At 40.8% G+C, this 12,109-nt stretch overlaps 1 protein-coding gene across 5 annotated transcripts in view; it reads right to left on the bottom strand.

Annotated features, from left to right (window-relative positions):
• The window catches only part of FAT1 (FAT atypical cadherin 1), a 168,038-nt gene that overhangs the window by 73,228 nt on the left and 82,701 nt on the right, over window positions 1-12,109 (bottom strand). For all 5 annotated transcript variants that reach the window (XM_006128452.5, XM_006128448.3, XM_089777886.1 and 2 more), the window contains exons 5-6: window positions 3,316-3,645; window positions 2,600-2,810 (exon numbers count right to left, since the gene is read on the bottom strand). In XM_006128452.5, the coding sequence (XP_006128514.3) occupies window positions 2,600-2,810; window positions 3,316-3,645 (541 nt within the window). The remainder of the gene's footprint in view (window positions 1-2,599; window positions 2,811-3,315; window positions 3,646-12,109) is intronic.

Raw genomic sequence — 12,109 nt, 5'->3', positions numbered from 1 at the left:
AAAGCAGTCCTGGCTTGGAGTGCCCTGAGTGCCCACACTCGGCACATCACAGCACTCGGCCATCAGCCAGGCTGCACTTGCCACAGGCTGCCATCCAGGGGGATCAATCAGGGGGCTGTCAGGATCCAGGAGACCCTGCAAGAGCGCTTCGACCCCGAGGAGCCCGCAGAGCCACCCCAATCCTCCCCATCAGGGGCTCATACCCCATTCCTCCCTCACCTCCTTCCACTTACCCCTCCCTAGACCCCCTTCCTGATGTAAAAAATAAAGGACACGTGTGGTCAAAAATAGAAACTCTCTTTATTGAACAAAACTGGGGGGAGGGGATTAACCTCTGGGGAGACTGGGAAAAGGAGGTGGAAGAGGGGAGGGAGAAACCTGGGAGGAGGGAGCTGGAAGGGGGAAGCCAGGGGAAAAAGGAGGAGGGGAAGTATAAAACTATGGTACGCCATATCTTCAGTACTGTGTACAAGATGTGGTCTCCTCACCTCAAGAGAGATATTTTGGCCTTGGAAAGGGTTCAGAAAAGGGCAACTAAAATGATTAGGGGTTTGGAACAGGTCCCATATGAAGAGAGACTAAAAAGACCGGGACTTTTCAGCTTAGAAAAGAGGAGACTGAGGGGGGATATGATAGAGGTCTATAAAAGCATGAGTGGTGTGGAGAGGGTGCATGAAGATAAGTTCTTCATTAGTTCCCATAATAGAAGGACTAGAGGACACCAAGTGAAATGAATGGGTAGCAGGCTTCAAACTAATAAAAGAAAGTTCTTCTTCACAAAGCAAACAGTCAACCTGTGGAAGAACTCCTTGCCACAGGAGGCTGTGAAGGCTAGAACTATAACAGAGTTTAAAGAGAAGTCAGATAAAGTCATGGAGGTTGGGTCCATGGAGTGCTATTAGCCAGGGGGTAGGAACGGTGTCCCTGGCCTCTGTCTGTGGAAGGCTGGAGATGGATGGCACGAGACAAATGGCTTGGTCATTTTCTTTGGTCCATCCCCTCCAGGGTAGCTGGTGTTGGCCGCTGTCGGCAGACAGGCTACTGGGCTAGATGGACCTTTGGTCTGACCCAGTATGGCCGTTCTTATGTTCTTATGTTCTAAGCTCAGGGTCGGGGGTCTCACTGGACCACCTTGATTTTCATGCAAATCTGCTCCTGGGTACGCATGTGGCCTTTGGTGGCCAGGCTGGCAGCTATCCTGCCCTAGACGGCCACTTTCCTATGCCTAGTGCGGAGGTCGTGGACGTTGGAGGTTTGTATGTGTAGCGCCTATGAAAGTTATTTCAAACTAAATTTGTAGTGTAGACATACCCACAAACCGCTAGTTTGAACTTAATTCGAACTAGCAGAGAGCTTAATTCGAACTAGGTAAACCTGATTCTACAAGGACTAATGCCTAGTTCGAATTAAGGGCTGTGTAGCCACTTAATTCGAAGTAGTGGGAGGCTAGCCCTTCCCAGCTTGCAAAACGCTAATTCGAATTAGTTTTCAGGTCTAGATGCACTAGTTCGAATTAGCTTAGTTCGAATTAACTAATTTGAATTAAGTTAGTTTGAATTAGTGCTGTAGTTTAGAATACCCTAGGAGATTTCTTTTCCCATCCACTCTAACTCATCTGATCCTGTTGGCACATTGAGAGGATCAGCCTCATATCTCTACTTATATCCCACTCTCAGTCCAACTCTTCACTTACCTATTTCCCTCCACTGTTCACCCATGCGTGCCTGGAACAGCAGTGCCTTGCTTTTTCTCTCTGCTATGTGGTTACCAGCAGTGCAAACAGCTCCCTCTCACCCTTACATGGGTGGGTAGGCAGAAAACTTCTATACACCTTCCTTTGACTATTTTCATGCATTGACTTTATGCTAAGTTTGGTGCATCATCCTTGCAGATACCTTTGAAAATCCCAGTCCTAAAAATATGTAGGGTTCTGGTAGGTTGTGACATGACCAGCAACAGTGCATCATGGAATATTTCCAGAAGCGGGTTCTGGCAATCCCTGATTTTGAAAGACTTAAGAGGCAAAATACTCCCCAAACCACTAATTCCAGCACCTATAGACCCAATTTACTCTACTAGCATAGTGTCGGCCCCCAGGGGCAGAAATTCAAACCCAAATCAGGTACAAACAGAAGTTGCTATAGTGCAAAATGCTTACTAGAAGCCATTCACTTGGCTCCAAGAGTTGGAAGAACTTTAAAACTTTCCTCTCCTGGATGAGCACGGGGTTGGGTGTAAGAAAGCAACATGAACACAGCCTATTCTCTCCCACAAGAGAATTTATTCTTGGGTGCGGAAACCCTCACTAGCATGGAGAAGAGCAATTTTTTTTAATTGTATTCTTCCCTCCTTCCCAAAACTTCAGGAGTAATTCATTCCCACTTGGTTTGTATACAAAATATTTGCAAGTCATTGTTAAAGCTCTTATAACACAACATTGCAATATTATATTTTATATTCACAGGTAGAGAATTTCAATCGCGTGAAAGATGGTGAACTAGGGTAATACAAAAAGGATGCAAGGAATAATCCAAAAATCTCAGCTAGCACAATATTCACTCATCTATATTAATAATGAATACCTTGAAGGCCTTCTTACCAGTAATGTCAAACCAGAGTGGTGTGCCAAGAGGTTCAACAGCTATGACACCAATCATGTGAGCTACTGGATCACTTTCCATGACCGTAAAGGAAAAAAACGTTTCCTCAAAAGAAATGGGGTCTATGGATGGCATGGGTTTTGAAATCCATTCGATATGAAGCCGAGCAGTTGAGGATCTTTGTGGGCGACCATTATCCACAGCCTTTATCTATGGAATATAAAACAAAGACAACTCTTGTGCTAAAGCAATCATACATTTTCATTTGTATGCTTATAACAATTACAGCAATAAAGCCCAAACATGCTCATCACTAGCAAACAGATCTGAAGTAGTCTGAGTGCCTCCTGAAAGGTGCTATTTGCCATCAAACCCATGAAGAGGGTAGGAATTGAGTGCACTCAGCTCCTCACAGGTTATCATAATTTTCACTTTTATTCACTAGCTTTATTGAAGAAAGTGAAAGTTCAACTATTATTGTTTTCATTTCTGAAATATGTCACCATGCGCCTCACTCTTGAAAAGAACAGGGCTTCTTGGATTCATGATCTTGATACAAGTGACAGTTGAATTCAGAGTTTTAAAAACAATACTTTTGGTCCAGTATCAAGCATTGTCTGACACTTGTTAAATTGCAAACCCTGAATTACAAGTGATGAAAGCACAGACAAAAGAGCATTTTAATAGATTAATGGCCTATGGGAGCTTGACTCACTGTAAGAATATCATATTCTCCTGCTCCAGAAAACTTCTTTGATGATACCACTCCAGTTTTTGGTTCAATAAAGAATTTGCCATGTTCATCACCATCTTCAATGCTATAAGATATTTCTGCATTGGGGCCTTCATCTTTATCTGCAGCTATAACTCGATAAATAGGTTCTCTCTTGGTACTTCTCTCACGTTCTGGTTTTTCACGCTCTGGAAGCCTGATTTTGTAGAACTTTTGCAAAAACTGAGGTTTATTGTCATTTTCATCTAAGATTTTCACAACCACCCGGGTAATAGTTGATTTTGCAGGAATACCATTGTCCGTAATGGTTACCTATTTTTATAAGAAAAGATAATAAGGTTAGTCTTCAACTTCAGCATGGCCTTTTCAAGAATGTGCTAATGCATTTTTAATCCAATACTCTTCAAATATGTATTCTAACTATAGAATAATTCTAAAAAAAAAAAAGTGTAGTCCTGTGGCACCTTAGAGACTAACAATACACTCATGCACACAGATATACACTTCCTCAGATTAGCAGAAGGCTCCATGACAAGTCCCAGCAACCCACAGCAAGCAGGGCTGGAGCTTGCAGCAGGGAGGCCAGTGGCAGCTGGGCCAGGCTGGCTGTTCGGGTGGGGGAAGTCAGAGGCAGGGGCCTGACTGAGGCAGTAGTGAGCCGGTAGGGTTTGGGGGCTTGTGGCAGGGGACCTCCCCAGTCCAGCAAATTCTCTCATTCGGGATCAGTCATGTCTTGAAGGTGCCTGACCAGGAAGGTCCAACCTGTAGTTGAAATTTTACTTAAGGAATGTTAGCAACAGCAAGTAAGTTTAATAAAGCCATTGTTTGAAAAAACATATTAAAGTAACAGCATTTTCTTAAAGATTTTATTTTGAAATTATTGTTCTGATTTCCCTATTCAAAAGATGTAACCTATAAGGAGCAAGAAAATGTGTAACTTTAAAATTTTGACAGGATTGTGCATTAAAAACAGTAACACTAAAACATAAAACAACATTATTTAGTTTGAATTAAGGTTTAGTATTTTTTCAAAAAATACTAAGCACAGAACACATTTTCCAAACTTTAAGGAAATGGGAAAAGAAACTTTACTCTTACACTTTAAGCAATTGTTAGGGACACAAAAATAAGTGATCTTTCTCAACATTAATTCCAGGGCTGACTTGACATTATTGACCATAGTGAAGTACAAATAAATAACAAAAATGTGATATCAGTTTGAACTTACTTAGAAAGCAAAGAGGAAATCAATAGCTATGAAGTGTCAAAGAGCCAAATGTATAGATGAATTTAACACAATAAGATGAGCATTACAAATTTAACACAATCTTATAAAATGTGCAAATAGAGTGGTATTTGACCCAGATAAACAATTTCTTCCTCCGTCTGATCCTCTGTGACCTCTCTTTCCTTTGCCTCTCCTTTTTTCCTTTCTTGATTCTCTTTCTTTGCTTTCGTGTTCTATGTTTTTGCTTTACTCCATCATCTTGTTTTAAAAAGAAACACATAGGAATGCTTAAGGGCCACTAGTATGTAATCCCGGGAAACTGATAGCAGGGAATATGCTCACTGTATCAGAATGGATAGTGGATAATGATTTTTTTAAACTCAAACAAAACCCCAAAGTCTCTGCCAATAAGTTCGGAGGGGAGGTCCCCTACTTCACTTTAATTCTATATAGGATTCTGTGGAGGAGAACAAGTATTTCTGAGAGAGAAACTTCTTTTGGTAGAGAGTTTCAGCAATATGGATGAGGAATTGCTCTAGTTAAGATTACTGCCAATCATGTGGCATTTGGAGAATACTGGTGTGGAGTTCAGTAGGGGAGAATAAAGGGTTTTCTTCCAGATTCTTTCATAGGAGTTTGAATATGAAAGTGATGTAGGAGGCAAGGATATCATAAATATAAAATAGGATTATGGGAGAGGGAAACATCAGATAGGGATCTCAGTATGAAAGGAAAGCTAGGCCATTAACTTCACAGGGACATGATTTCACTTTGTCTATACATGAAGAGGTAATGATTGTTTGACTTCTGGGAAAGTATGGGGTTGGAAAGGTATGATTTGTAGCATAAATAATAAATCTAAGCAGTTACACATTAGCATTTCATCATTTATACATACATTAGACAAGTTTTGCCCAGGAGCCACTTCAAAAATTTTTGAAGTAGCCCCGGGCCACCCCGGAAGAGGAGGGGCCTGAACAGGAAGGGGTGGGGTTCCCCCACCCCCAGACCATGATTGGTCTCAGGATGGGGAAGCCCCTTTGCCCACCCTTCCCACTAGGCACCCATGCCCTGGAAGAAGCTTGGCACACTCCCCCACTCCCAGGCCAATCAGGGCCTGGGGAGCGCGAGAAGCCTCCTCATACCCTGAGAGGAACACAGGACACTTTGAAGTTCTGTGGGCTCCTCGCAGAGCCGGGGCACAGAGAAGGAAGCTTCACACAGCTCCCCCGCACCCAAGCTCTGATTGGCAAAACCTCCTCCACTCTCCCCTCACCCTACGAGCAGTGCGCGGTGCTTCAAAGCACCATGTGCTACTGGCAGGGCAGGAGAAGGCTTTGCGCATTCTCCCCCCCCCCCCCCCCAGGCTATTTGAGGCTTGGGGGCGGGGGAACACGCAAAGTCTTCTCCGCTCTGCCCCCTAATTGGCCTGGGGGCAGGGGAGCAGCAGGGCGTCCATGAGCCAGATCCACCTGCATTAGACAAAATAAATTGCAATTACTCACCCTCATGTCTAAATATATGGAAGCTTTCCTGTACTATTAAATACTATTCCTACTTTGAAGGTGAATGAAGGGAACTTTACACAGGCTTCTACAGTAAACCTAAAGCATGATGAATCATACTGGAAACAAGAGAATAGGAAATACCAGATTGTACAGAATAACTGGTCTGTTTAAAAAAAAAAAAAAAGTGAAATATGATTTGAAAACTTATCAGTTGTATGTTTCTTAGGTGTTACAACTAAGTAAAACAATTATTTAAATAGAATTTTGTACTACACCTTTCTGATAAGAAAGGTAAAACAGAAATCAAATAGTAAAGGGCAACATGAAAACAGCCCAAATTAAATTAGCTATATTTAAAAGAAAAAACTGTTTAATGTTCATTTGTTAAATAGGGAAATGTTAGAAACAAACAGAATGGAGCACATTATTTATTACTATGAAACAAGAGTGCAATCAAGGATCAATTTTAATAGCACGCAAAGAATAAACCCACCAACCCATCTGGATATCTTTTCAATGCTCAATTAATTAGCCAGATGCATAGTGCATGACTCAAGCTGCACATATTGCCACTATTCTATGAATTTCTGGGTTTCTTTCCAACCTATTTTCAAAGTTATCAGCATAAAATTAACAAATATGCATTCAGATGTTTTGGCTTTCATTACAGAGTAATGGTTAATAATCTCCCCTTTTTTACTTTGCAGACTCTAATTTAAAGCTTTATTGATTAGGTCACAGTGGCCTAGAAAGAGAAAAGGAGAACTAAAGGAGTATTTATATCAATACCAGGAGACAACTAATAACCAAAACCAAAGAAGAATCAATCCTTATTATTACTGTTTGCATAGAGCACATTATAATAGTAATATTGATAACAATGCAAGGTAAAGTCCAAATATAGAATAGCATCCTGTTGTCTTGAAATTATGTCAGATCAAATTTGCTCAGTTTACAGATTATTTGTTATTATTTGTATTATGGTAGGAAGCAGGATTAGGGTCCCATTGCGCTAGACACTGTTTACATAGATAACGGAAAGATGATTCTTGTTACACAAAGCTTACAGTCTGTGTGGCAGGACATATCACAGATCATAGATGACTTTAGGGAACTCAGAAGCATGCAAAGAAGACTGCAAGCAATCTTCTCAGAGATCCTTCCTGACCTATGAGCAAAGGAAGACAGAAAGCTGAAGACACTGGAAGCCAGCCTCTGACTTGGTAAGTGCCTTGGGTTAGAGCAGGGTTTCCCAACCTATGGATTGGGACCCAAATATGGGTCGCCATTACATTTCAAAAAGGTCTCCCCACGTGTCTCTTAAGGAGCCATTCACACAATTTTTGACTTGCCCTGGGTCACTAAGTCTTCCTGAATTGTCAAAATGGGTCCCCATCTGGAAAAGGTTGGAAACCGCTGGGCTAGAGGCTTTTGTGAAAGACCTTCTGTGGAAAAAGGAGTTGCACAGTTGCAATGGCCTCCACCTCTTTGGGGGGGCAGGGCATTATACATAGGGACAGGCTGGCTAGAGTAATCAGCAAGGTTTTAAACTAAAAACAAGAGGTAGAAAAGATGGAGCTATGAGGAGTCAGCACAAAAATGAGATGTTGAGAACATTAATCAAAAAACCCAAATGATATTGAGAAGAAATTCTTTAGCTGTCTCTATACAAATGCCAGGAGCCTATGAAATAAAACACAAGGTACCAAAATTGCTCATTTATTAGCATAAATTTCAATCTAGTTGGTATTACTGAAATCTGGTGGAATGATTTGCGCGAATGGAATGTTAAAATTCAAGATTATAATCTGTTTACGAAGAACTAGATTGGCAAAAGCAGCACAGAAGACAGAAGGAAGGGAGTGGTACTCTGTCAGAAAAGGCGAAGTCACTGGCAACTCAGAATGACCTTGAACACTCATGAATCAATCAGTGTCACAAGCATAAAGCACAAGTATTAGCTGGTGTCTGCATCTGGATATCATTTCACATTTGGAAACATGATGACCTCCTCAAACACCTATCTAGAATGCGTAGGGGAGAAAAAAAATATGGGATCATGTGGAGGAGCTTCAATTTGAGTAACACATACTGGAGGCCTCAATACTAAAAATTCCTTGGAATATTATAGATGAAGGTTTCCTAATTCAGTAAAGTGTTGCATTTGACATGGGATTCTGTTAGTCCTCATATTGACAAAAAGGAACTGATCACAGAACTAAAAATTAATGTTAGCTCAGGTACAAATGATCATGACTTGATCACAGTTATAATATGTAAACCAAACAAAATCTAAACCAGTAATAGCTATGCTTGCTGCTTTATGATTTCCAATTTCACAAAGCTGAAAACAATTATAAAGTCAAATCAGCTGAGGAAGAATTTAATCAGAAAATTGTGAATGATAACTGGGACTTGTTTAAAGAAACATTACCAGATGCTCAACAAGCCACAACTGCACAACTGAGGAAGAAGGCCAAATAGGTTAAAATACCTCCTGGTTTAGAAGGGAAGTTAAAGTAGTTATGAATTTTTTTAAAATTATAATATATAACAAATGGAAGAAAGAGGAAGTTCTATGGATTGTGTAATACAGGTGGTCAGACAAGACGACTACAGAGGTCCCTTCTGGCCTTGAAACTGGCAATATACGACAAGAAATAAAAGATGCATACAACAAATCCTGGTGAAAGAAGGGAACAAATAACATTGACATGATTATAGTCATTGTAATAAGCAGTGGGAACAAACAACAGCTGCCTAACCAATTCCAACTGTTTTGTAGAGAATGCAGTATAAGTGGGGTTTAGGAAGTGATTTAAAGATGGATAATGCAAGGGCTTTGCAGATTTATATGGACAAAGATGATTTTTCCAATACTGTACTCCACGCTTGCAAATTCAGTCTGTGTTCTGCAAGCCAAGCTGTGTACCTTCCTGTTCATTGTTACTACTGTAGTAAAAGATTCTATAGCCCAAATTCTGCTCTATTGTTATAGCTGTGCAATCCCATTGTCTCCAGTGGTAATAAGGAAACTACATTGATGGCCGAGCATTTGGAATTGAATGGCTAAATTTAACCCTCAGCTTCATGGATGGTGGTGTGCACAACCAGCACACTGTGAAGCCCAATTCAGTGAGGTCTCTTGTGTTTTATGTAGAGTTTTCAAACTCTGGGTTGTGGCTTGTAAGGACAAGCCATTAGCTGGCTGTAAGATGCTTTGCTTACCTGCGCATCTGCAGATATGGGCAATAGCAGCTCCCATTGGTTGCAGAGTGCCATTCCTAGCCAACGTAAGCTATATATTCCTGAGAGGTGTAGGTAAACAAAGCATCTCGCAGCCGGCTGGCTTGCCCTTATAAGCTGCGATCAAAGTTGGAAAAACCCTAATGTAGCATATAGAGGATTACACATGCTATCAGGGAATACATTTACCAGTATGTCCAGCTTAGTTTATTTCTTACATTTTTTTCATAGGATCCTTTCAGACTTTTAGGATGTGTCTATACAGCATCTGAAACTCGAAATAAGATACGCAATTTGCACTACACAAATTGCATAGCTTATTTGGAGTTTATTTTGAAATAGTCTATATTGTAATTTGGTGCTCTCTACACAGCGTTCAAAAGACATGAGATATTTTGGGATATCTCTGGTATCCTAAAATAGCATTGCAGTGTAGACGTACCCTTAGTGTCCATCTAATGTTTGATTAAACCCAAGGTAGGTGATGCAACTAGGGATGTAAAATCCTATTTAAAAATGTTAACCGCGGCTGGGGAGTTGCTTTGGCTGGGAGCTGGCTAACTGGTTACCTCCGTAAAGTAATGCTTTCTAGGTAACCGTTTAACCCTTTATATTCCTAGATACACCACCATCGTAATTTTCCTACAATCCCTTTTGAGTTCCTGAAAGCTCAGGAACAAGTAGATGTCCAGTGAAGTATTAGATATACTGTAAATTTCAGTGTGAATATCAGTGCCTTCACTATAGCACTGTGAATACAAGACTGGTGTGGGAGCACTAGATAATCCAAGAATTTAATCAATAAGATAAAGTTTCAGACACCTTTTCCATTTACAAGAGACTCAAAAGAAATTAAAAAAAAAAACTTGGTGAAGACCAAGTTTGGGGACAAGTAAGAAACATAATATCCAAGCTGATGAAACTCTGGGATATCAACAAAGGTACTAACATAGTCAGTATGACTCATCTAACATATCACACAGGATTATCTCACAAGGATGTTTCTCTTAACAGAACCAAGAATCTTATTGGCAGATTCAGTGCTAGCCCACTACATTTTGGCACCCGAGGTGGGGAGCTCAAATGACACCCCCACACCCTCTTGCTTGGGCCAAAACTTTGAAAAGTCTCAATTCTGCCTTCTTCCTGTTCTACTCCTCTCATGGTACTGCAGAGAGAATACATATGCACCAGCAGCAGACACAATCTTCTACACTCTAGGTCCTAGTGGCACCCTCCCCCGCAGTCTGGCACCTGAGGCGGCCGCCTCAGTTCACCTCATGGTAAGGCCAGCCCTGCTTATTGGGCAGATGAAGAAAACTATGACCTATAACATGAAGAAAAATGAAACAGATACGATGATGTTTTTAGGTGAATGAGCTCTCAAACCTGCAGAGAGGTAGCCAAATTCGTTGTTTTTTTAGTTTTTCCAGTTACAGGCTAACAGTCTAGCAGCACCTTAAAGACTAACAAAACATGTAGATGGTATCATGAGCTTTCATGGGTACAGTACGCTTTTTCAGATAAAGTCTCTCAAACCTAGTTTGAACAAGATTATGGGTCAATATATGTGCTTATGCAGAGGTGCCTTCTTACTTCCCCGCAGAGGCTACTTATATTAGGGGATACAGTGTGGAAGAAGCAGAGATCAAATTCCTCCTCCGGATCAGGTAACTGGAGCTTTGACTCAATTCATGCAGACACACTGGTGACCATAGCCAAATTTTTTATTTTTTAAACAAAGGGTCAAGCAGCTCTATACTTCTACCTAATGCTAATTACACCATCCCAGTAATTAAAATAAAAAGCCATCCTCTGCTTCAGTGGTACAGTAATTCTTACCAAAGGGACTTCATGAGGGCTAATTCATGTTTATAAACTGTGTTCAGAAATTCAAGTAATGGCAGCAGGATAAGTGTGCAGCACAATTATTATTATTATTATTTTTTAATAAAAAATACTACATCGGCCAAGATAAGGTATCTTAACTCTTGAAGTGTCAACAGATCTGCTACTTGGAAAATTGCATTTAACTAAGTTGAATAAAGGACAAAGATCTATACTTTTACAGGTTTGTATACTAACGTAAATTTGCCAGTTTCAGGTCAGAGAAACAGTAACACATATTGTAACAGTACAACATATCATATTTAAGCTACATATAGCAGTTATTTGAGAGGCTTTTTTTAATGTATTCTAGAACAAATATCTGAGCACTAAACTTCAGTTCATCCATTAAAACAGGGACGGGGAATCTTTTTTTAGGGTTGGGGCACACTGACCCATAGAAAAATCAGTCGGTGGCCATACACAAGCGAGAAGCAAAAAAAACCCCTCCAAAAACAACCCTCTCCCCCATCACTGACGTGGCCCCTGACTGAGTAGGAGAAAGACACTCCTCCCATTCCCCTCATACACAAGAGCCTGGGGGGCCCAGGCTAGTAGATTTTGTGCGCTCCAGCCTTGGGAGTAGAGAGAGGTCCTGAGCCTCAGAGGCCTGATCCAGACAAGCTGGGGGCCCCCAGGCCTGAGGTTCCCACTCCTGCATTAAAAGCACATATAAGTAAAGGAAAGCGACAAGAGTTTCATACCTCGCTTATTAGACTCCTATTCCACAAACATGTGCTTAATATTTTACCTATTAACTTACCAGACATATGTTCAAGTTAAAATGTAGGTTCCCAAGAGAATTATCCTTAGGTTTTGAATGCAACAGATAATTGCATTGCAATAGGAGGAAAAATGAAGACTCCTAACATGCCATCCATATAAAAAGTCTGCATCCATCTTTTGG

This window comes from Pelodiscus sinensis, chromosome 4, assembly GCF_052426305.1.
Source record: "Pelodiscus sinensis isolate ZL-2025 chromosome 4, ASM5242630v1, whole genome shotgun sequence".
Taxonomy (NCBI): Eukaryota; Metazoa; Chordata; order Testudines; family Trionychidae; genus Pelodiscus; species Pelodiscus sinensis.
Note: the sequence above shows the minus strand (reverse complement) of the source record. Positions and strands in the feature narration are given on the sequence as shown.